Source organism: Propithecus coquereli, unplaced genomic scaffold (genome assembly GCF_000956105.1).
Source record: "Propithecus coquereli isolate 6110/MARCELLA unplaced genomic scaffold, Pcoq_1.0 Scaffold163, whole genome shotgun sequence".
Taxonomy (NCBI): domain Eukaryota; kingdom Metazoa; phylum Chordata; class Mammalia; order Primates; family Indriidae; genus Propithecus; species Propithecus coquereli.
In genome coordinates, this window is record NW_012140858.1 from 4614987 (window position 1) to 4641018 (window position 26032).

Consider the following 26032-nt stretch of genomic DNA (forward strand, 5'->3'; position numbering starts at 1 on the left):
CCATCCTCCGTGCGACCTTTTCCTTTTCTTTTTGAAAAGACAAATAAACCAGCATTAACGATCTGTAGTGCAGCCATGATGATACTGCTGCTTGTTTCCCTTGAGCCTGAACAAAATGGCTTTTAAAATGTTATATAGTCTTTTTGCTTTGTTCTTAGAGCTGTTTTATTAAAGAAGGCTCCTAACCCTCAATTTCTTTCTTGCTTGACTTTCTTTTCTTGCTATTTTAACCATTACATATGTTCAGACGGTAGGTAGAACTGAGGCTTGGAACTTCTCCTGCTACATACTTGGGACCCGGGGTTTCATCTTGGATTGCCTTCACTAGACAAAACTCAACGTTAAGGTAAATTTAGAGCTGAGTTTCCCAAAGTGTGCTCAAAGCAAACCACTCCTGTTTGTTCCTCTTCCTTAAAAGGTACCCATTGTCAAATAAGTTTGGGAAATATTGCCTGGATAAGTCCCTCTTGGAGGTACACAAAGCACATTAGGATGTTCTGAAAAGCCTGTGGTTAAGGATCCTGTTTAACTTTGACTTGATGTTTCCAAACTTATTTGAACACGGAATTTCCTCACCAAGTAGGACTTTGAATATTCTATGGAGCTAGTAATCTGTAAAAGGGCTTTGGGAAACACAGATTTTTGACTGTTAAAGTTGTTAAGGTTATATTTCTGTAGGAATCATTAGTCTTGAGAAAATTATGGATTTAGTCTGTGTCGAAGAATATTTCTGATATTAGTGATTACCGAAGGAAGAAGTTCACATTTGGTTTTCCAATGACAAGTCCATGGGGTAAGTTTGTTAAGATCATGGTTGAGACTTTGAGATAGCAAAGGTTTTGAATACATTTTCAAAATATACTCATTGGTATATTTCTTTTGAGAAGGCTGAAATGCAGCTGGGGACCAGCCAGGATGAACACAAGGGAAGATACGGAGGAAACGCGCAAGAATATGGACAAGACATGGTCTAAAGGATTTGGGCCATGAAGTAGAAACATTTCGACCTTCTCATTTCTGGGGCGGGAGTAGGGAGTGCTCATTAGATACATAAGACAAGGGAGAGCACGGGGAGGACATGAAGGAACAGGGCGCATCTACGAATGTGAACGAAGATGTTAACATCAAGGTGATCCAGTAGACAGATGACATGGAAGGGAACCAGAAGAAGAGAGAACGGCTCACTTGAGTTGAAATACCTGTAACAATCTCAGCCCTCAAGGGCTTGGTTTGGTGCCCTTGGGTAAAGCCAGAGACGATAACCTCATAGCCAATGCCCGTTATGAGGCCTCTAAGCTCCAGCTTCCTCTGGGTTCCTGAAAGTGTGAATTCCTGGGGGTCCAGCAGCTTCCCAGAATCCACCACCGTTACTAGAAAGCTGTCAAAGGCATTCTCCGATGCCATCCAGGAAACTGTGAACCCGTAGGGATTAATGTCGGAAATGGTTAAGTTTTCCAGAAGGGGCAGGGCCTCTGAAAGAAGGGAGGAGTGAAAATATCTCAGGTTAGCAGCATCGACTGTGGCAGGACAGCACAAGTTTCCAAGGTCACCGATAGATACCCAGTCAACCACTCCATGTGTTACATGCTCAGAAAATGAAAAATTTAGTAAGAGCTTATCGGGTGTCAGATAGCGTTATTACACGCAATTATCTTAATATGCCTGTGAGGTAGGTATTATCTCCATTTTACAGGTGAGAAAACTGAGTTTCAAAGAGGTTGATTGACTTGGCTAACGTCATGAGCTAGAACGTGATAGAGCAAGGTTTTTAGCTTGATTTTACTCGAAGGCCAAATATTTCTCTATCCAAATAAAATATCTTATGTTGAGGTTGCACTCCTTCCTCTACTTCCCACTGCATTCTGGTTTTGAAGCAAATCGGCTTTTTTTTTTGGCAAATATACTTCCTTTTTTGATATATTTCATGTGTTTCTATCCTACTTCTAGTTTATATTTTGAACCAAGTCGATTAGGCCAGTTAGTGACACATCCTCACAAACTAACATAAAGGGAAGAGGTAAGATATTTTTCATGTGTCAAAGTTCACAATTTATGGTTATGGCATAGTACAGAATTCTAAGATTTGCTAAATTGTTTGCTGTTTATTTTCCTGGATAGAGTTAGAAAACAAGGACATCTCTGGATCTTCAGTAAGTTCCATTATCAGCCTTTGTTCATTCATTCACCAAACATCTGTGTCCCAGGCACTCTGGTTTCTTGGGTGCCAAGGGGCCTCTTCACACACTGGGATTCCCAGAAGGAGGGAGCTTATATAAGCTAATTTTCTGTCAATACTTCCCACTTGACAGTGCTTCACATTAGCATCCTATTTAATCCAATGACACTGTTAGGTAGACATTGCTACCTTCCCCTGACCCCCATGGCATCTAAGGAAACAGAGAGGCCAATGACTTATCCAACATCACACACCCACTAGGTGGCTAAGCTGAGATCCAACTGGGTCTTCTGACTCCAAGTTCTATGTTCTTTCCATGCCCAAAGCCAATGTCTAATTAGTAAACCCCACCAGTGCTGGCAGGTCCTGAGGCACAAACAGGATTAGTGGAGAAGGTCCAGCACCTCCTCTCCAGTTAAAAAAACCCACAGTAATGATGAATATATGTTTTTTATCAGAAGGAGGAAGGGGATGGGATTTCCAAACTAGCTGCGTCTAGTTTAGAGCCTTCTTTTCCATTGCAGCTAAATGGAAACTTTCAAAGAGATAAATGACCTTGCACTAACACCCAGGGTCTAATCCATGAGATGTAAAGAAAAATGTTTAAAAAAGAAGTGTTTGGTGACTGAATGAATAAGTGAATGAAAGTCCTCATCCCCTAAGCAGAGACTCAAATTTTGCTGTGGCTTGGACTTCCTGTACTTATTTTGAAACACTTGGTGTTTATTTTGAGGCATTTTTTCCACGTAAAGATCTCCAAAGAATCATAACTCTATCAAAGACAAAGATGAAATCACTTCTACTGTGCAAACAGTCTTCTTGGGCTGTTCGAGAGACAAGGGTTCTCAAATTCTGTTGCTGGGTTTTGTTTAGTTAAGTGGCGTCTCTCTTTGATAGCTGGCCTCTTTGCACCTCCTGCCATCAAAGCAATGAATTCCGGTGAAAGTGAGGGCGTTCAGGCTAATTAGTCAGTCCAGGGCTTGTTTTAAGAGTCCCTCCCATTCCACTCTTTCTTTTTTAATATGCTTCTTTTAAAAGACAGAGTTTTTTCACATCATGGATTAGTTGAGACAATGCTGTAACTGGATCTAGGATTCTCAAGCCCAGCTATCTCCGCTTTTCTTTCTTCTCTCTGTGCTGTGGGAGGTCCTGCAAGAACCTGCAAGCCAGGGCCGGATGGGATCTGTGGCCATCTCCGCCCGTCCTGGGCAGTGAGAGTCTCACCTCACACCTGCTCCTCCCTACCGCCATGCATGGAGAAATTATCGTCTTCTGTGTCTGAAGACTGATCCAAATGATTTAATTCACGTAGGATACTGGATAGAAAAAGTAACCGTTTTTCAATCTTACATTAAAACACATCCGATGTTCTTTTAAAAATAAGAGGGAAGTTGTGAGTGCACAGATCTATTGTTTCTATCTAGGCTGGGTGGTTATTTTTAAGAACACCACTTTGCTTACACTGTTGGGAGACAGCAGAAAGAATACCTACCGTATGCCAGGCAGTTAAATTTCTCTGTATCTACTTGGTCCCTAAAACAAAGCTGCCAGAGGTACTTGTGGGTATCCTTTCCTTATACATAACGAAATTAGGGTTCAAACAAGTTATGAACTTGCCAAGGTGATGTAGCTAAAAAGCCGTGGGAGAGATTTAGAAACCACACGGGCCTGAACTCAAAATCCTCACTCTTCCAGGACACCATGCTGTCTCCAATTAAATATTTAATTGTACTTATTAACATCTTTATAGCAACTTAAACCCTGGGAGAGACCTGGTTTAATGTGAAAATCAGATGGCAAAGTCCATTTTCTGAAAAATTATCAATAACGGAAGGCAAGAGACTTCTAAGTGTTTCCTGAGGCTTTTGGGGCTAGAAAGTTAGTAAATTGACATCATTTTCAACCTTTGTCATTGACAGGATGATATCAGGAAAGGAAATAGAAAACCATTTCTTTATATAGTTCAGAGAGAAGTTAGAAGTCAAGTTTAATAAATGGGCAAGGTTTAATTAAAGTTGGAATCTACCTGCTGTCCTAGATTGAGCCATTTTCAATCCGTTGTCGATTTTAAGAATTATTCTTTAAAGAAAAATGTTATTATACTTGTGGGGTAGGTAGTTTACGAACTGCCTTTCCTAGTATGATTTATGGGCAGAATTCTTGTCCTAAGTTTTTACTAACTTAGAATTCACTTTGTAGCCAGAACCTCTAAACTGTGGCTAAGATAGCCTATAAAAATGGGCACAAAAATGCCTAAAAGCTTTCTACAATAGCTGAAACATTGTCTCCCCTTCCCCAGAGTGGCTGTGAAAGACCTCTCCTTTGCAATAGTATCTGCCTTCTTTTTACTTAGAAGTTTACACAAGTTATCTTGGCTATTGTGAACAACGCTATATTGTAACCTAAGTGTCCATCAGCGGATGAATGGATAAAGAAAATATGGTTTATATATATCCTTTTAAAAGAAGGAAATTCTGTCATTTTTGACGACCTGGATGAATTGAGAGGACATTATGCAAAGTGAAACAAGCCAGGCACAGAAAGACAAATACAGTATGATCTCACTAATATTTGTAATCTAAAAAAGTTGAACCCTGCGGGGTGCGGTGGCTCATGCCTGTAATCCTAGCACTCTCGGAGGCCAGGCGGGAGGATCACTTGAGCTCAGGAGTTCGAGACCAGCCTGAGAGAGACTTCCTCTACTAAACATAGAAAAAATTAGCCAGGTGTGGTGGCATGGTGCCTGTAGTCCCAGCTATTCAGGATGCTGAGGCAGGAGGATTGCTTGAGCCCAGGAGTTTGAGGTTGCTGTGAGCTAGGCTGATGCCACTGCACTCTAGCCTGGGTGACAGAGCGATACTCAGTGTCAAAACAAACAAACAAAAAAACAAAACAAAAAGTTGCACTCATAAAAGTAGAGAGTAGAATGATGGTTACCAGGGACTGGAGTTGGGGGAATGGGGAAAGGGGAAATGTTGGTCAGAGAACATAAAGTTCAGTTAGACAGAAGGAATAAGCTTTAGTGATCTATTGCGCAGCATGGCGACCACAGTTAATAAAAACATATTGTATATTTCAAAATTGCTGAAAGAGTAGATTTTAAATGTTTTCACCACAAAAGGTGAGGTTATTGATATGTTAATTAGCTCGATGTAATCATTATATGATGTATACATATATCAAAACTTCACATTGTACCCCCTAAATTTATGCAATTATAATTTGTCAATTAAAAATAAAATAAAGAAGTTAACATTTGGAATGAAGAACTGTATTTTGGGTTGAATTTTCCTTTAGACTATCTCCCCCGTTCCCTTGTGTTAGAATTCTAAACAGACAAATGAGAACCTCTGATTGAGTACCTGTAACGACAAAGGCAGTGAGGGGCCTGGTGGGGTCCCCAGCCCAGGTGGTCCCTGTCACACTAACGTCATAGCCAGTGTTCTCCATCAAGCCCGTGATGTGAGCTTGCTGTGCATCTCCTGAGACTGTGAATTGCTGGGATTCATGCAGCGAGTGAGCATCGCTCACATTGATAACAATCTTTGCAAAAAGCCCAGCTCCAGTGGTCCATGACACGTTGAAGCTGTTGGGAGTAATATTGCTAAGGATTAGCGTGCCCAACTGTGGCTCTGGCTCTGAAGGGGAAGGAACATGGGCAGAGAGAAAGAGAGAGACATTGTTAGAGGAAACAGTGGATTTCTCCAAAATGTAGCCATAGAACACGAAAGCATCAATATCTCCAAATATTTGCAGAAAAGGTAGTATATTAGGCTGTGTCTACACCTGTATTGATTATGATGATAGAGAATATATTACAGGTGTGGATTTATGTTCTTTAAAGTATAGACAAGACCCTTTGCTAGTTGTGTATGAAGAAAAGTGAACAAGCCATTAAAGCAGTAGATTGGATTAATGTGAAGGGTATTAAGGCTGCATTTTCTAAGGTTTGTAATGGGGCACAAGTCTTCTAAGATGTTTCAAGAAAGGACAGCTTTATGGTGAAGTATGCATGGTGAACTTGAGTATTATATCTCACCTTAGAGATTCACAAGCATTTTAAAGGCTCCGACAAGCATTTTAAAGGCTCTAACAGGCTGGTTCTATAAATCAACTATTTAATTGTGGTTAGCCCATCATTTCATAAACTTATTGATCAATGGATAATATTCTGAGGAATATTCTTTGAACATCTCAAGGAGCTGGTGTTCCACAGAGTTTGCTTTAGAAAATGCTACTTTGGAGTTTTCTTATTAAGGCTTCTTTTGATCTATGTGGAGCGCACAAATTAAAGGCTAACATACACACAAGAGAAATTCTCCATATTATTTAGAAACTCAAATGTATATGCCATAGGAAAATCTATCTCTCACCATAAATACTATAAAGGTGAAGATGGCTTCCATTAAAAAAATTCCTGGTGGATGCAAAAGTTAAACTTGAAGGTAGGCATTGCATTTTCTGATTAGGAAATTGACTTATTGGACAATTTGGAAAGATGGATGGTTCCACTGAGGTTAAGTATCTCTTGTCTCTTAAAGTCTAGACAATCAGGGATGAGAGCAACTCATTTAATGTAAGGGGCCTAAAAGGTTAGTTTCAACTGAGAGGTATATGGGCTGGCCTCCTAAATGCTCATTAACCAAATAAAACTAATATTAAAATGAATTCAATCCAGACTATATTTTAGAGAGAGGCAATAGTCCTGGAGGGTTGAGATATTAGATCAGGACTTAGGGTTAAGAAGAAGCACACTCTTTCTTTCAAGGACTTGGGAGTTGTTTTGCTTCAGCTCCAAAATTTTGAGGAAAGAAAGGGCTCATCTTAACAAACTTTAAACTCACAATTGCATGGCATAACTCAACGCTATAAAGTCTCTAGGACCTGGCTCAGAAGTGGAATATAACCAAAAGCATTACATGGGATTTCCTACTTATCAATTAGTTTGAGAAGCTAAATGATGCTATAATTTTGAGCTACAGCATTGGCAAATGCCCTCAACCCCACAAAAGGTAAGATCCTCTAAATGGAACTCTGTTCTTTCCCTACATTTTGCTGCAGAAACAATCTCCCAAATTAAGGATGCATGTTGGGATTCTTCTCATGCTACCAGACAACACATTCACCATGCAAAATAAGATTTAGGTTCTCGAAGTCAGCTTTACTTCCAGCTGTTCCCCAGAGGGTGCAACCAACCTAAAAAGTGAGATGCAAGAAAAAACTCCAAAAAAGAATAGTAGTTAGGGTGTGGTCAGTCTTCCATGCAGGCGAGGGACATTTTTATCCTACCACTTCTAACCTTTGGAAACAATTCCTTGACATGCAGTCTGCTTCCAGGAAAGACAGACATTTCCAAAAATTTAATGCTCTGAGTATTTACCGCATGCACCAAGATTTGGACAAGATGATGGATAGAGAGAAGATTCTGACATTTTGTGACAGATATCACTGGGCTACAAAACATGCTTGACAGAGTACATGTCAAAAGAGAGCAGTCTGTTTGTAGGGGATCCAAACAAATAAAACTCGAGAACAAGATGAGACCACTGGGTCCTCTCATGCAGTCTATGGGGTGTGATTTAGGGTCTCCTCTCAGCATGCTAAGGGCACCACTATTTAAAATCCTGGTAGAGAGAAAGAAAATGCAGATCGTTCTGACCAACGAACCAGAAATGACATGCACGCACCTCTTTGAGTATAACATAGGCAAGCTTTGATTAGAAAGACCACAGGCAGATGATAATGGGTGGAACTGGAAAAGATTATTCAAGATCAGATGAAAGGATGGTTTAGAAATTCAACCAAAGCAAGTCACGTTAACTCTATACAAACAAATAAAGCAACTCCAGATGTGAGTGGATGTTTAGGAAAAAGAGGTTGACACTGAAGTTCCTTAATTTGGGTTAAGAGTTATTTTGAAACTTTAAAGCTTTGATTTGGATGGCTCTATCAAATTTGAGAAGGATCTGGAGCAACTAGGAGGATGAAAAGTTGGTAGTGGGTGATTTTTTTGGAATGCCATTCAGAGGAAGTTCAATAAAGAGTGAAGAACTGATAAGGAGAAATACCTGTGGTTGCTTGGACCATCAGGGTCTGAGCACGCTGCCCGCCAATCAGCCCATGAAGGTGGGCAGTGTAATTGGAAGCAGCTTTGAGGTTGGTGATGACGGAGCTGCGAGATGCCCCAGGCACAGAGTGCACCGTGGTCTCCTGGGGTTGATCGGAATTACTAACTTCTATAAGGAAGCTATCAAAGGCAGGCTCCTGAGCTATCCACGAGATGGACACACTGCCCCAGGTCACATTTGAGACAGTGAGGTGGCTAAGGAGAGGTTCGGCTACTAAAGCAAGAAGAAAAAATATGAAAGTGTATCAACTGAAAACACCGTTACAGAGTCAAAATCAAAACACATAAGACTAAATCCATAAAGTTTTAGACTTTACCTTTAGGAAAAAGGTAAAGGAACTTGTTCTTTGTTGACAACCAGTTTGAGCTATAAGAAACAAATATATTTGGCTGACTAATTTTCTCCTCTAGGTTTTGTTACTTTAATATTTTAATCTTGCTGAGAGGGAAATTACATAATGCCATCTCTCTGCCTTTTCTATGGACCACCCTGATAATAATTTGTCATCTCATGTAGAATGCGGACAGACCCTCCCTCAACCATGGGTGACCTAAATGGTAGACAATTTTGATGCTACCAATCTCAACCCTATTCTTGGATTCCCCAGACTATGGGTCCCGTTCTCTCTTTCTCTTTCTCTCTTTTGTGAAGTATAAGGACAAATTCTTCTGTGTTTGTTCTACAAATATCCCTTTTTTTTTTTTTCCAGTTTGTGATGCCTTAGTTTACCTGTCAAGAGAAAGCATCATCTAAAACATGCTAAGAATGCTATTTTGAAGGCACAAGGCTCTCCTTTCCAAATTCACACGAAATTCCCTTTTGCTGCATGGCAGAGAGCATCTGGCATGGTATATATGCCACAGATACCGCACATTTAAAGTGAAAGCAGTTCACTCTTTTTTTTTTTTTAATTTTAACCAAGTTCCTTGTTTGAACACAATGCTTCTACTTTTATTTTTGCCATCTACCATTCACTGTTCCAATGGCAAGATGGCATAGTCTGGTTTTTTCTTCTAGAAGTCTTTTCTCCTAGATCAATTGAACTGGGGTGGTCTGAATGGCACAGCTACCTTCTGTACTCATTTGATAAGTAATCTTTGCTCTTTCTCTTCACTTTCCAAATTGAAGAAAAATAATACCATCAACACAATTATGAAATCATTGGATTATAATGTCAAAGGCATTAGGAAGGTGAAGACATAAAGATGACAAAAAATATAATTTTTAAGACCTCTTTGACTGAGGTCACTACCTTTCCAAGTCAAGAATAGCTCTTGCTATACCTTTTTAGTTACTGAAAAGGAGAATTCTTTTCTCTAGATTCTGTAAAGCGATCTGCACAAAACTATGTTTTATGCTGCAAATATCCTGGTTGGTGATAAATCAGGCAAATGGCTTTATGGCAAACCATTATTTGAGCTGCTGTTGGAAAAGAATTATGTTAAATAGAGCTCCAGCCTAGCATCATGGAAGAGGTGGCGCCCTGTGGCTTGTACGTTGATGGGAGAGGAAGTGGAGTGGTTTCACCCTGCAAAGAAGACTGCGGAAAGAGCGGGTTAGACACGGGAGAATGCACATGTACCTGTGGTGGCTGTGGCACTGATGGTTTTGGTCCGGATGCTGGGAGAAAGTCCAGACAGGTAGATAATAAAGTCAGTACTAGGGGGTAGCCCTGAGATGTGGGCAGTTCGTTCAGCACCAGAGATATTATATTCTACCGTCTCCAGCAACCTATTAGAATCAATAATTTCAATGGTAAAGGTCTCGAAGATCCCATCAGCAGCTGTCCAGGAGAGATTGAAGCTCTCAGGAGTTATGTCAGCAACACTTAAGTTTCCAATTTCAGGTTCTTTGGCTGAAAAAGGATGGGGTGGGAGAGAAAAAAAAATAAATTTGAATTAATTATCTGGCTGTGTTTTAAGATGGAGGTTGTTAGTAGAACCATTACTGGGTAGAGAGATCTGATAGTTCAGGGTTATGGCGAAATGAAGCAAAGTTACCAATCAGTGCCAATGAGAGAGAAAAAGCAGTTTTGTTAAAAGAAAAATAAAAAAAGGAAAGGACGGCAATTAGAGTTCTCTACTCTGCAGTTGCCACACATGATCAGGCCCTGGCCGAGAACATGAGCTGAATGATCTCTGCAGGAACTGCTGCTTATTAGCCGTGCATGCCTCTGGAAAGCCCCGCCTCAGGGCCGCTGGCCATTGGTCAAAAGATACGAGTCCTGGCAGCTTCCAGTCTCTTGAATTGCACTCAGGAGACCAAGATTACTTGGATGCCTCCTTGAATGCAGACATTCTTTGCTTGGAGGGATCTCCCATCTATTCAAAGGAGGGCTAAATAATTCTGAAGCCATTACTTTCCCAAGGTAGTACCTCCAGGCTTCTGATTATGTGACTTAAAAGGAATTGCCAATTTCTCAGTGCAATTCTTGGTATTTTTTTCATACTTCAGTCAAGGGCCAGCCAGCTGTTCTCATATTCCGTTAAAATAACCTGTCCCCTCTTAACTGCTTCTATGTAGGCCAAAAAGGCTAGTACTGCATTGCCAACCAATAGAGCTAAGCCAAGACAAGGCAGTTGAAGCAACCTTTTCAGCCAAGAAATAACATTTTGTCTTGGAGATGGTCCTGCCAGTGCTTTTCTGAGCAAAAGGAATAAAACATGCAGAGGGCAGGAAGGGGCAGAGTTTGAGAAGCTAGTGCTGTCTCTTTAGCAAGGAAGCAGGCTCCTGGGCTCTGAGACCAACCCAACAGATTTGTTGAGACACAGATCAGATGGGATTATGGCCTTTCCTCCTAGTCCAACTCATCAGAGGCAAGAATGTTGCCATCGTTAAAAAGTAAAACACACGTGCCCATAAAAATCCTAATGACACCCAAACCACAAGATCTGAAGGAAAGATCAGAAGTGGTGGGTGATTTCTCTGCCTCCTGGGAAGGGATGGTTTGTGTGTATCAGATAAGAGTCCTGGGCATATTCAGGGCAGCCTCCACTGCAATTTCTAGGCATTTCAGCATCACTGTCCATGCGGTGGTTGCCTGTGTTTTATGTTTGTCTATCTCAGTAAGAGTTACTGAAATGGCTGGGGCTAAAATAGTTATTCTTTTGCTAGAATCAACCAGGTATAGGTATGTCATGAAAGTTTAGTTGCAATAATTACATGAAAGGAGGGGGCAGTCATATGCAAAACAAAGCAACAGTCTCTACTGAGCTTCAGACCCACCGAGGCGAAGAATGAAGACGAGTAATGGAAAACAGTGCCGGGGGAAGGCTGCTGACTTCAGCAGGCTCCCAGGGAAACACTGGAGCCTTGTAATTGAAGTAGGGCGAGGAGTAAATCACAACGTACCCTCCTGGGTCTGGGGCTTGGAGTTTGCCATCCAAAGGCCAACACTCCAGAGAGCAACTCTTGCTTAAAAGAGCAAAAAGGGCATCAGTTCTTTGACATTCATAGCCTGGGACAGTCCTTGTTCCAAATGCTGCTGTGTATACTTCTCCTAATGAATAGTTTTGTCTTTGGTACAGTCTCCAGTCATAATTGTGTGATTTTTTTTTTTTCTTTTTGGTCTAGCTATTTGCTAATTTGATGTTCTAACAATGACTCAGTATCTGAGAGAATTGCCTGAAGGAGGGTAATTCAGTTCTCTTATTATACTCAGTGCATTTTAAAGATACATTTCTTAAATACAAGAACCACAGGACCCATGCCCTTGAGGGATTTGGAGAGAGGAAAGCACCATTTCCGACTAGCAAAAGACTCTCTAAAGTAAATAATCTGTGCTCCACCAGAACTCACACATGGGAAAGGGGGGCTTTTAGTAACATCCAAGCACTGGAGAAGTGAATTAAAACCATCGGGCTGATTCCTGAAACAAAAAGCCATCATTCAAAAGAGATGTAGCTGTAGGATCGGTCAGGTAAAGCGTGGGAGGGAGAGGCTGGGGAGCTGGAGGTCAGAAGGGACCACATCTGCATCATTCATCACTGAGATGGCAAAGGCATCTGGACAAAGGCACAGCCCATGGGAGGTCTCTGAGCATGCATGGCCAGCAGCTAAAGGACACATGGAAAGAATTCAGTTATGGAAAGAAGCCGACTGCCTGCATGATCTCTTGAAGAAGGAGCAGGGGACCTTGGGGAGAAAGCACTGGAAGGGAGCAGTACCTGTGGAGGCCTCAGCAGAGAGCACTGGTGTTCTAGAGCCCCAGATCACCCCATAGATGGAGATTCTGTAAGGGGTAGCAGCCTTGAGGCCTGGGATGTCCACAGCCCGGAGGCTGCCGGGCACCGTGAGGTTCTGAGTGGCCTCCAGCGTGTTGGCCTCCTGCACCTGGATGACAAAGTGCTCATAGGCCTGGTCTGGTGCGGTCCAGTTCAGTTTGAGGCCATCCCAGCCAAACTCAGTCACAGCTAAATCTCCCAGCTCGGGGAGCTCCTCTGAAGAAGGACAGAGAGATATTTGTCAGTTCTGTAAAGCAAAAATGAGGAAACCAAAGGTCCCAAAGCCCAACTCTAGGAAAGAGAGAAAGAGGAGAAACACTTTTTGGGGGCGGCGGGGGAGGGAGGTAATTAGTCTCTGGGCATTTGCAATTTGAACAATGGTACCCTGGCCACAGCTCTCATCAGGAGCTGAAAAGAGTCAGAAAGGGGAACATCTGCATCATTCATCCCAGAGATGACAAAGGCATCTGCAACCAATGCATGGCCCACCGGGAGGTCTCTGAGCATGTGCGACCAGCAGCTAACGTTCATGTGGAAAAGTGGGGTGTGGGTCAGAGTAAGAAAAGTGACAATGGCTAAAAGTGCAGACTTTGGAGGCAGGTGGTCCTTGGTCTGAATCCCAACCCTGCTATTTGCTAGCTGCGTAATCCTGGGCATGTCACTCAGCTTCTCTCTGAGCCTCACTCTCTTGACCTTCAAACGGAGCTGACAGTACCATTGCATTGAGTCGGATGATCTAATAATAAACGATAATATTCATCAACCTCTGAGTACTACGTGTGATATATAGTGAGTGCCTGAGAAGTGGCAGCTTCCAAAAGATATCATTTAGGTGTTTCCCTTGGAACTTCTCAGGCACGTGGGAGAGAATTCCCTGCGTCATTTCATTACTTGAAATTAGAGAGATCATCTCATCACTGGCCACAGGTTATCTGCCTGGGTTTATCGGGTGTATGCTGTCTCAGGGTTGGACAGGTATGATGCTTTAATCTCTGAGCTTTTCTCAGCTTTCGGGGATCAAAGGTTATGTACAGGATTCTTGGCTTTGTTCTTCTCTTTCCTTCTTCTGCTAGTACCGTGTGTCTGAGTGAAGGACGGCTGCATCGCAAAGCACGGCTGTGTGTGTGCAATGAGTGTGCCTGCTTTTAATTAAAAGCGATGATGTTTTGCTCAGCAAATGGTGCAGAGCAGGGCCTACTATTAAATTTTTTGCAACGTAGCAAGGAAATAAAATGTAGTTATTATTGCTGATTTAGGATGTTTGGATTCGGGATATGGAAAAACCCACTGCTTTGTGGGATGTTTCTCAGGGTTAAGTGCAATCTCTCAGCCACTCTTCTTAAGCCTGAAGTGGCCACAGATTAGAAGTTAGGGAGGAAAACATCTGCAGGGATTTCAATCAAAAAATGTGGGAGATAGCTACTTGTTCGTGGGTACTCCAGGATTCAGTACACTGTGAGAGTCTGAGCAACCTCTTCCTTTTACAGGGGCTGTTTTCAAACTGGGTTCCACATACATCCAGTGCTTTTCTGGAAGAACCATGCTGGGGACACAGATGCAGGCATCCCCCTCTTCCTGGGCTCCCCAAGAACAGCTGTTTGTTTATCTGTCAGTACAGTAGGAAGATTTCATTTGCAAAAGGAGTTCTGCTACTCAAAACAGACGTTTGCAGACTATAGGTGAAGATTATCAGCGTCCTGCACCCAGATCACAGATGTCTTAAAGGCCTTTTTACTCAAAGGCCCTGGAAGATATTCCAGGAAACACAAGGTGATAATCTGGCCAGCTTAAGTATATTAAAATTTCACCTTTCTTATTTTCAGAATCATGTGTAGTTTCTAGCTGTGACCAAGTTTATTTATTATATATGAGCAAGGAAAATAATTTGAATTAGTGATCTGGGTGGCATTATCAAAATATAGGATGGGCTTAGGGCTCAGCACAAAACTCCTATTACCAAAAATTTGGCCTGTTTGCTCACAGCCCCTTTTGAAGCTATTTCTAGGAGCCTCGTGGGCAGCACACAGTTTTGTATAACAGATGGAGCAGCATATTTTCATGGTACAAATTGATAAGAATTGTTTTTCCTCCCTAAAGTGAATAAAAAACATTGAAGTCAAATGTGGCTGTCCTTTCTTAAAAATGTCCTTTTTTTAAGATATTTGTTAAGAAGAGAGACTCCTTATAAGTCTCTCTTATAAGTCTTATAATTTTAGTAGAAGATGACTATATCATTTCCAAAAATTATTATGTAGAAATCTGACTATGAGTTGGGTATTATTTAGTGGTTCTGAGGCCAAATATGATAAGGTTTTTCTAAGAAAGTTCTGATCCTCTTGCCACAGCCCTACTGTTTGTGCTATTTTTTTATGACTCTGTGATCTGCTGCTACATGATCAATTTAACTATTTGTTATTCAATACTTATCTGCATGATGGACACTTTGCTAAGCACTCACCCTCGTTAGCTCATTGACTCCTCATGACAGTGTTCTGAGTAGGGGTATTATATCTGATTTGGAAATGAAAGAAGAAGGCTCAGATATGCAGAGTGATATACCCAAGAATATTCAGCCAATAAGGTAGAATTCCAACCCAGACCTTCCTGAATTAGAGATTCACGCTGCCTGTCAACATTTAGGTAGGATTCTACCACATGGGGAGTTTTCTCTATTCTAATGACAGGCTGGCTAATATCACACCTCTGGTCTCGTGGGAGGGCCATATACCTGTGGTGACCTCCACAGCAAGGGGCCGAGTGCTGTGGCCCCTGACCTTGCCGTGCAGGGTGACTGTGTAAGGAGTGCCAGCCCTGAGGCCAGGGATTTCCACGGAGCGCAGGCTGCCAGGAACTGTGAGATTGCGAGCCTCTTCCACCTGGTCCGTCTCCTGGACCTGAATGACAAATTGGTCGTAGGTGCCATCTGGTGTGGTCCAGTCCAGTCTGAGGGCATCCCAGCTAACCTTGGTCACTGTGAGGTTTCCCAGATCTGGAACCTCCTCTGCACAAGGACACAGAGTTGCTGAGTTACTAAAAAAGGCAAGTGCTTTCTGGGATTCAGGTGAGATGGCATTTTGGCTGAGATTGGGATGAGTTGTCTGGTTAGTGTTGATTAGAGATACATGATTTACAGTGTGTGTTGAACACACTCTAATTGTTGGCACTAAAGCCAGGATTTTTCTATTCAGCCTTTGGAAATAAAAACTAGTTTTAGGAATTGTTCACAACTTCCATTCTTGACATACAAATAGGGCTTTGGGGAGTCCTTTGGTGTTCTTAAAATGAGCTCAGAGCCTTTTTTTTTTTTTTTTCTCACTTACAAGTTGTGCTTTTCAAGTTCATAGATACTATGACTGAGACTGGCTTTGGAAGAAAAGTCATCTCTCACTTTTACAAAAGAAGAGTAGGTGGAATTTTCCACGGAACTGGGCTTCAACTAGGACCTGGCCAAATAAGGGATATGACCTTTAGGAAGCAGCAGGGATGATTCACCGGTGTTTCCCCAATGTGGTAGGGGCTGAACCCGGTTTAGAGCAGGGAAGAGCGTTGATTCTTCCTGAGCAGAGACAATGGGGATGAAGCAAATTAGTGAACTGGTCTAGAATACCTGTCGAGACCTCAACAGAGAGAGGGGTTGTGCTGAAGTCCTGAGTGACCCCGCGGATGGTGACAGTATAATGAGTGTCTGCTTTGAGCCCAGGCAGGTCCACGGACCTCTGTTCTCCTGGGACTGTGAGGTTCTGGGCTGCCTCTACTGCGTCAGCCTCCTGCACCTGAATGAAAAAGTGCTCATAGGCCCCTTCTGGAGCGGTCCAGTTGAGTCTGAGGGCATCCCAGCCCACCTTGGACACCGTGACCTCTCCCAAATTGGGAGTTTTCCCTGGAGAAGGACAAAGAACTAGTTTAGTGATCAAATCATACATCAAGATCCAGGGAATCTTCAATGCAAAAATAAGCTGTATATTGTTTTAAAAATATGACTTTCTTTAGATAAACATGCATCATGCAATTTTCTAAATTTTAGAAATAGAGCGAAGAGGATGAGTTGTGGGAAAATATTTGTTTTGTTTTCTTATCTTATTAAAGAATTGCCTTAATTTTATGATCTTTTTCCCTTTAAAATATAGTGCCTTAATGTCCCTTAGCAGGCAGAGCCTGTTTACAGAGCTAAGGGCCCCCTTTGTTGGGGCTGTGTGTACAGCTGCCCAGGCTGGGCTCTGTACAGCTACAAAGGGCGTCATTCACTTAGAGTGAAGTGTCAAGGGTGGCCTTGGAGGTATTTAACCTGATGACCCAGCTGTCCATTATTAGATCCCTTGGCACTATAACTTGTGACAAAACAAGTCCATCCCAAAGCTAGCTGTGTCTGATTATCCGTGGGCAGTTTCCTGTTGGGAAACATGGAAGCTGTAGATAGGAAGGTAAGAGGTACCTGTGGAGGCCTCAGCAGAGAGCACTGGTGTTCTAGAGCCCCAGATCACCCCATAGATGGAGACTCTGTAAGGGGTAGCAGCCTTGAGGCCTGGGATGTCCACAGCCCGGAGGCTGCCAGGCACCGTGAGGTTCTGGGTGGCCTCCAGCGTGTTGGCCTCCTGCACCTGGATGACAAAGTGCTCATAGGTCTGGTCAGGGGTGGTCCAGTTGAGTTTGAGGCCATCCCAGCCAACCTCAGTCACGGTGAGGTTTTCCAGTTCAGGGGTTTGTTCTGAATAATGACAGAGATGGGGTCAGTTAAAGTATTACTCTCAATGCTTGGTTTCTGAGAACCCAGCAACAGTAAACCCAGTGCCACTGCTGAAAGGCCGTCCCAGCCGGAGTGCTGTGTCCTGCTCACTGCACCCCCTCCTGGGGCTGTCCCCACTAAAACACCAGCAGAAAGCTGATAGGATACTTATTTTGCCTTCATGCACATTTGGGTTCGTCTTTTGGAAATGGTACTTTTCTACTGACCAGTGTCCTGCAGATTTAGAAAACTCTACAGATCTATGTTAGTGATGCTCTGAGTTTCACTTTCCATTTTGGAAAGTGTGTCTCATCATAAGGAGGTGGCCCTTATAAAGAGCTTATAAGGAGCTGTTCTTGGGGTCTTGGTCTGAGCTGTCCAGCCTTCTGTATTTTGAGACAATTGAGATACCTGGATTCCCTTCCTTTCTGTGCTGCTTCGGTATCCTCTGGAAGGTCTATTTTATAGTTTATATTTGGATTTTGTCAGTTTCTAGGGTTCTAATCAATTTACACAGACCAGTAAAGATCAGAGATAAATTAACACAGTATTAGTAAGGCTGAACAGAGGAAGGTGATGACCCTTTGAAAAACTATTCCTTATTGGACAGAAAGAAAGAATGAGGCCATGGGAGAAAAAGACCTTATGAAGCTCAGCTAAAATTGAATGCACCCTCTTCATTCATCTCCTGAACACACAAAATTCAGTAAAAACTCACTTGTCTAAATCTGCCTTAAGGGGGATAATTTGCCCAGAGCTGAGCTTAAGTGGACTTTGCATGACCTAGGAAGGAAAGGATTTCTCTGAAAATGGATCCTGTAAACAAGAGAGTATGAACTGCCTTTATCTCATTTAAAAGAACAAACTGTTTCTTCTATTTAATGTCTCACATTGCTGCTCATTTCAAATGAGCTCTGCGTGTCCATTAAAGCAGACCTCTAACTTGAAAATCTTAGCTTGCGATTTGATTGAGGACACCCTTCCAGAGGGGAAAACATTTATTTTCTAGAATCTACTTAATTCAGACTTTTCCAGGTTCTGGGGAACATTCTTCCTAATTGTTTTATTGACAAAGTTTATACTCCTTCAAGTTCTGTTTGATCTAGAACAGAGGTCCACAAACTATGACCCAAGGACTATATCTGGCCTGCCCCACATTTTTAAATGATTGGTAAAAAAAAAAAAAATCCTAAGAAGAATGATATTACATGATGCATGCAAATCATGAGATTCAAATTTTGGTACCATAAATAAAATTTCATTGAACACAGCCATGCTTGTTTACTTACATACTGTTGGTGGCTGCTTTTGTGCTACAAGGCACAGTTGAGTAATTGTGACAGAGACTATCTGACCCGCAAGGTCTAAAATATTCACCATTTGGCCTTTTATGAAAAATGTTTTAAAGCTTGACCTTGAACTACAGCCTATGGATGCCTCATTTAACCCAAACTCATGCCCTGAAGCTCACACTGAAGACTCCATGGTAGTTCTTAACCACCTAAACATGGTCTGTATGAGAAAGAGAGGACCTCAAACTCCAAGTGATATATCTAGATTTGGGAAAAGAGAGGAGAGTCAGTTACTTTTAAACCCATGGGCCCTTGTGAGGTTAGGAACTGTGTCCCCAGATATAACAATTACATTCTTGACCATGGGATTTAAGCACAACTAAACTCAGGTGCATGTCCTTCTTAAATGTTCCAGTAGTCCTGATACATGAGAGATGTAGGACAAAAACAAGTCTAAGTGAAAAATGAAATCACTCCTACGGCTCCTAAGCTCCCCTTCCTCTTTTTTTCCTCTGTTGTCCAAAGCCACTTGTCAGGAACTTATCTCACATTGACAACTTACCCCTTTGCATGAATTAAGTCACTGTCTTTCCTCTGCGGGTATCTGTATTTTCAGCTTTATCTCTAATTATGACATGAAACATATTTTTTTTCCATGAAAGAAATTTCAGATACCAGGTTGAAAGAGATATGGGGAGATTTGTGTAACTGGGGGAGGGAGGAGGTGACTCAGGATTGCCCATTAAGCTGCTACAGTAGAAGAGGGATGGAGGGAAAAGATGCAAACTGGAAAATGTCTCTTCCTGATAAGAATCACCTTGTCTATTTTAATCGGCTCTATAATACGTCACTGATGCTTTCATATAATGACCTTCACATCCTGCTTCATCTGTTCGTACAGTTGATAGAGTAACTTTCACATAATATCATGTTGTTCAGTAAATAGGAATAGTAATGGTGTTGAAATTTCTGCCAAAACTCTTGGCTATTCTCCCACTGGTTTGTTTGTTTGCTTCTTTTTTTGGTAGACAAATCAAAAGGAGCACTGGTTTGTCCCTTTGAAAGGCAGTGCTCTGGCCATGTCTGTAGTGGATACTATCAGTTCCCCACTCAGATCCCTTCACTAAACAAATGCTAACCAAATAAGTAAAAGGTGCAACTTTCACAAATAAAATCAGTTACAAATTAAAGGGAGTAGGATAAGAATTATGAAAGGAAAGGGATAATATGAATAAAAATATACCAAACGATAGTTGAGGTGGAAACCAAGAGGCATCACATAAATGCTGACTCTACATTTCAACAGCAAATGACATACTTGTGGGCTTGCTGCCCCAGAAGCCAAGTGTTTCTGCTGTAGAGTTCCACACTGACTTTCTTGGCATTTCTTTATGAAAAGGCTGTTGTCTTTTTCTTACAGCTGTGCGTCGGAATCTACCCTCTGAACAATGTCAGTGGGCCTGGGAAATCAGAATTTTGAAAACCCCTTTCTGTGCTCAGGGTGGGCTGAGCAGCTGGCCTGGAGGAATTTCTGGCAGTGCCAACTTTGAATCTTTAGATCTCTGCCATCTTGTCGATGGTAATTACCAAGTGTTGATGAGGAACCCACCGTTAGTGTTCACTTATGGGAGAAAGAGTGATTCTCCCACAGCAGGCAGATGGTCAAATCCAAGCCTGACGAACTCAAAGCATAGATTAAGTGGCTTCGGTCTCATCTTGTAGAGATAAGACAGTTGAGGTGAAAAGCCTTGGCTGCCTTCAAACTTTCAGTGACTCTTTGTAACTGTCAAGAATGAAGCCCCTTAGCATGATGCCCACGGCCTGATGCAGATGTCCTTGACGACGTGTCTAGAATCAAAACCTACCATTCCCTGTTCTATCCCGTAGTAGGACTGCACAGCTTGCGTTTCCCTGTCTTTGACCTTTTCAGATGCTGTTCCCCCTCCTGGTAATGTCTTTACTGTTTCCCCACTTGCTCAACTCCTTTTACTTTTCCAGGACTCAGCCAAGCATCACTGCTTCTAAAACAACCTCTGATGCTGTTTAGTCCTTTGCTCAGGTCTGTGCTGGGTACCAGCCTCTGTGCTCCCATGACCTCCCACAAGTCCCTCCTAAAACAGACAGCCTACATTTTTATAATTTTGGTTTTGGCTCCCTCTCTTTGCCATCTCAATGTGCATCATTTCTTGAGAGTAGAATAGAACTTTCTGTTCTATATACAAGCATTGCCTGCCCCATAGTAGGTAAGAAATAAATATTTGGTGGATGGATAAACATTTGAATAAATTCCAGTTTGCTCTGTGAGAAAATCAAAATGGCAAGTCAAAGAAGAATGTTCTCTATTGTCTGTAGCTGTGACTAAGAACAAAATTCTACCTTTCTGCTTCCAAAATTCACGTGAATTACAGGGTTGTCACTGTCGAGGCTTATGTTGCTATGGAAAAATGTTCCACTGACTTAGTGTTCTTACCTAGAGCCCCTGCTTCATACCCCTTATCGCACGCCGCAAATCCATGGCCTTGACCTTAAGCAGGGGCTAGTTGTGTTTATCAGAATACAAAAGCAGAGATTCAGAGAAGAGGACAGGAAGGGGTGGGGGAGAAGGAAGGGAGGAGAGGAGAGGGGAAGGGAGGGAAAGATGCCTGCCACACACTAATTTCTTTTAATGCAAACAGAGACAGTATCTTTCCCAAGGACTATGAGCATGTGAGCAGCAGTATATGGGTCAATACAACAATGCTGACTTTGTGATTTACTTCTCCTCAAATATCAGCACAGTACAATGTATGCAGTAGGTACTCAATACGTGCTTACTAATTAAATTGAAAGTAAAGACTATTACTTGCTTACCCTGGATGAGTAATATTTTCTACCTATACACTTTGAATATTTGGTGGCCAAAATTGAATGTGCATATTTTTCATAAAGGAAGAATCTTTTTTTTTTCTGACTGTTTTTTTCGATTTAGTAACTGAGGAAGCATGGCAGCAGGTTCAGTGAACAGGATGCCTGGGCTAGAAGGGACACTGGAGGTCAGGATCAAGCTGTCATCACAGAAAAAGCAGTTTTACCTCTTAATGACTGAGAGAAAAGGGAAAATGAGAAGGGGACCATGGAAATCTCAGAGGACCACATGCAACTTTTCAGGGGTAACCTTGATGGAAAGCAAAAGACCTGGAATAAAAATATTTCATGGAAAATAACCAAAGAATTATTACCAACATCTTGGTCATCATTAAAAGAAATAAAATGAAAAATAAATTAATTGTTAGGCTAAAGGAGGGAAATAAACAAGAAGCAATTTAAAAGATTCTGTAAGACAACTGATACAACAAACAAACAAACAAAAAAACAAAGACAAATGCAAACCCTGGGGCATTAAGTTCTCCTAGGAAGAAATATTTAAAAACCACTATTGCCTGGTGAGAGAACTTTGCAGAATCAGTTGACAAGAGGAAAAGTTCATACTCGGGAAAGACAAGTAAGCGGCTCTTTCAAAGTGGTGTTTAGGGGCTTCGTGTGTGGAGAAGGCAGCAGGTTTTCCCATCTGGCCTCTCAGGTGAGGACAACCCGGCTGAGGCAATCTGCAAACTTGAGAATCAACAGCGGGTTTGGAAGGAGCTCAGGGCGGACTCACCGGTGGATGCCTTCACACGCGCAGGTTTGCTCTTGTGCCTGCCCTTCTCGGCTGTCAGGAGGATGGTGTATTCCCACCCTGGCTGCAGATCTCTCAGGACGTAGGAGGTGGTGTTCCTGGGAAGCTGCACCTCCACAGGCTGGCCCGTGGGGAGGCTGTAGTTGAGGCGGTAGCGGTCAAACTTGGCCGACGGTGTCCTCCAGGCCAGGGTCAGGCTGGTCTCTGCAGTTTCAGAAACCCGAAGGTCCTTGGGTGTGTCCAAGTCTGGGAGAGAAGAGAGAGGAGATGAACACTCTTCAGGCTGCCAGGAAGGGCTGCTCCTGGGGCTGAAAGTCACCCACCTCCAGGCTGGAATCCTAGGTCTGCCATGGAGGGGCTGTGTGGCTACAGCAGATTCGCCTCTCTGAGTCCCTTTGTCCACCTTTGTAGAACAGGCCTGGTTATACTTTACCGTGTTGGATTTTTTGAAGATGAAGAATCATGCAGTGGTATATCCATACCATAAAATGCTACTCAATTAAAAGCATTTAAAAGGAACAGACTATTGACACAAGAAACGGTTCAGATGGATCGCAAGAGAATTAGGCTGAAGGACAAAAGCCAGTCTCAAAAGGTTACATACTGTATCGCCATGGACTGAATACTTGTGTCCCCCTAAAATTCATGTGTTGAAATCTAATCTCCAGTGTGATGGTACTTGGACGTGGGAACCTTTGGGAGGCTCATGAATGGGATTGATGCCCTCATAAAAGAGACCCCAGAGACATCCCTTACCCCTCTGTCCTGTGAGGACACAGCAAAGCGACGGCCCTCTGCGAACCAGAAGGCAGGTCCTCACCAGACACCGAGTCTGTCAGTGCCTTGATCTTGCACTTCCCAGCCTGCAGAGCTGTGAGACATGAATTTCTTCTACTTATAAGCCCCCCAGTCTAAGGCGTTTGTGTTATAGTAGTTCAAATGGACTACGACATGCAGGGATCCATTTCTGCAGCATTCAGTTATAGAGATGAACAGATTAGTGAGAGCCAAGGGTTGGGCAGAGGGTAAGGAGGGAGGTGGCTGTGGCTATAAAGGGTCACTCGTAGGATTCTTGTGATGGGACTATTCTGTGTCTTGACTCTAGTGGCGGATTCACAAATCTACATATGTGGTAAAATTGCATAGAACTAAATACACACATACACACACAAATGAGAGCACCCAACTCTGGAGAAATCTGAATAAAGTGGATAGATTGTATTGATGTCAATTTCCCAGTTGTGATATTGTTCTATATTTCTGCAAGATGTTACCCTTGGGGGACACTGGGTGAAGGGTAGAGGCGATCTCTGTATAATTTCTCACAACTGCATGTGAATCTATAATTACCTTAAACTCAAAAGACAGAAAAAAAAAAGAGTATGTGTGTGAGAGCCCAGCATTGGATCCTGCATACCACGGAAGCTCAATGAAGCATGATCTATGTTCTCTTTACACACTGGCCTTCCTCTTCCTCACAGTCCCTGGGGGGAAGTAAGGCGGAGGCTGGTGAAGAGGCAGAGGGAAGAGTTTTCTTTTTGCAGTGCAAATTTTCCAAAAAAAACATTTGAGGAAAGAGTCAATGGTCTCAAACCATCCTTACCCAGAGGCTGCGGCTGCAGGGTGCAAGGCATAAGGGCAGGACCTGGATTTAACTGTGGTCCTGCCACTGAGGTCTGCTTGATGGGGGCATAAAATTTCCTCAGAGAAAACCCCCCAGATGTGTTTTGACCAGGCAATGGTTTATTTAAAAGTAGAATTGGTTACCAACTTAAAAATGTTTGTGGATTTCTTATAAAGCCTGGTTCCTGTTATTCTTAAAACAACAAAAACCCTGTTCCTCTTCCCGTGCAGAGGGAGTAGTGTCGGCATCCTTTAGACGGGCCACGCTTATTTTACTTTTGAATTTAGACACCCGATCTAGATGGTACTGCAGGTCCCTTTCTCCTCTGGGCTTCTACTTAGTTTTCTTTTTAAATAGCTTTTGGCCTCGCTGGCCTGCCTTGTCTGCTCAGCGCTGGCTCAGAGGAGGTGGAGTCCCAGGTGTGCCTCACCTGTGGCCGCGTTGATGGTGGCCGGATTGCTCTCCTTGTCGTCCTTCACAGCAGAAACTCCAATCCCATACTCGGTTCCTGGCCTCAGACCTGAGAGAGAATGTGCAGGTTGAGACTCAGCCTGAAACTAGAAAGACTTTCAAAAGATGGTAAAAATGGCCTGATGTCCAGAATGTTTTGCTAGCTAACTCACTGCAGTCCCAGGGAGAGCAATTTCTGGAAAGTGGGCTTATTTCTCTCTGGAAGGTTGCAAAAAGGGACATGCGGGAGCAGGTGCCCACCCTTTGAGGGCCCCCTGGGGCCGGCTGGACCAGGTGCACAGAGCTCACCTGTGAGTGTGGTTCTCGTGGTGGCTTGTTGGCTCTTCGGGACGTCTACCTCGGCGTGGTCACCCCCAGAGATGGGTGCGTACTTAATTCTGTAATTGTCTATGGCCGCCTTGCCATTCCTCCATTCCAGGGTGATGCTGTTGTCTGTCTGGGAGACACGTCGGAGATTCCTGGGAGCATCCAGGCCTATTTGGAAGAAGAAGGAACATTTGCATTGAAAACACCAGGCACCAGGAGAGGAGTATTTGATAATTCAAACTGATATATGACAGGCACCTGCCTGTGGAGAGAAATAGCCCCCACACTTCTCTGTCTCCATAGCTGATGCACAAATCCAAACAATACTACAGATTTGGTACATTTCCCCATTATTGATGTGTGTGACACTTTAGTCATTTGTGTGTTTTTTTAAGACTTTGTGCTTATAGGACAACGAAAATACAAATAAGCTCATGAGAGTAAGAACTGGTCTATTGTGTTTTAGCACCGTATTTCTAATAATTCATATAGTGCTCATTGAGATCTGAAAAAATATTTACCGAATGAATGACTGATGCTTTGGTACATTTAAAATAATGCCATAGGCTAAGAGGTTAGGAGGCTTTCTTGTTATTAATATTTATATTTTCCATACACTGTATATTATTTTCAAAATATTTATTTGAATTTACTTTAACCAGAATTTTTGTCTGAGACTATCAGACCAACATCTTCTATGTATGCCCCCCCAAAAAGTACTTTAGAGGATTATTTTAGGTATTTTTTTCTTTGAAAAATTAATTGCTACAATATTTTAAAATGAAATTTAAAGCAGTGGGAATCCCCACTCCATTTTTCTTACTGTAAAATCAGCCTGGATGATACCCCAACATGGAATGGGATGAACTCTTTCAATCCTTTCTTTCCTGTGGCTGTTAACAGAAAGAGGCTTCTTACCTGTTGTGAAGGTCTCTTTAGCTGGGTTGCTCGACATGTCACCCCTGCGGGAGGTGAGGGACACCTCATACTCGGTGTCGGGCTTCAGGTTCCCGATGGAGTACTGGTTCTCGTCCTGTGTGAGATCGATGGTGGTGCGGTCGCCCGGCACATCTTTGATGCCATAGGAGAGCTCGATGCCGTCAATCTCAGCCAGGGGCTTGAACCAGGTGATTAAAGCGGTGGTGTCTGTGACATCCTTCGCCTCGATCTGGCTGGGGGCATCCAAGCCTGTGATGGGCGGAATACAGAGCAAGGTCAGAGGTCAGGACCGTGACAGGGGCTGAGCACAGAGAAGGCATTGCAGCCCTCCAGATCTGTGGACATATATTTAGGTGTACGCTGATCACTTGACTTTATTTTAACTCTTTGAGCTTCCATTTCCTGTTTGATAAGCTACAAGTGGGAATAATGGCAGGTATCCCTAGTGTTTCTATTTCTGGTTTTCAAATTAAAAGGAGATAAAGCTTGCAAAGC

General features: G+C 42.7%; 1 protein-coding gene across 2 annotated transcripts in view; it reads right to left on the reverse strand.

Annotated features, from left to right (window-relative positions):
* TNC (tenascin C) overlaps positions 1–26032 on the reverse strand; it is a 59928-nt gene that overhangs the window by 25711 nt on the left and 8185 nt on the right. Inside the window, exons 5-14 of one of the 2 annotated variants that reach the window (XM_012641175.1) lie at positions 25517–25786; positions 24581–24766; positions 24252–24341; positions 22180–22443; positions 16960–17232; positions 16135–16407; positions 15256–15528; positions 12471–12743; positions 9887–10159; positions 1200–1472 (exon numbers count right to left, since the gene is read on the reverse strand). In XM_012641175.1, coding sequence (XP_012496629.1) covers positions 1200–1472; positions 9887–10159; positions 12471–12743; positions 15256–15528; positions 16135–16407; positions 16960–17232; positions 22180–22443; positions 24252–24341; positions 24581–24766; positions 25517–25786 — 2448 coding nt within the window. The remainder of the gene's footprint in view (positions 1–1199; positions 1473–9886; positions 10160–12470; positions 12744–15255; positions 15529–16134; positions 16408–16959; positions 17233–22179; positions 22444–24251; positions 24342–24580; positions 24767–25516; positions 25787–26032) is intronic. The other variant, XM_012641176.1, reaches the window with a different exon arrangement.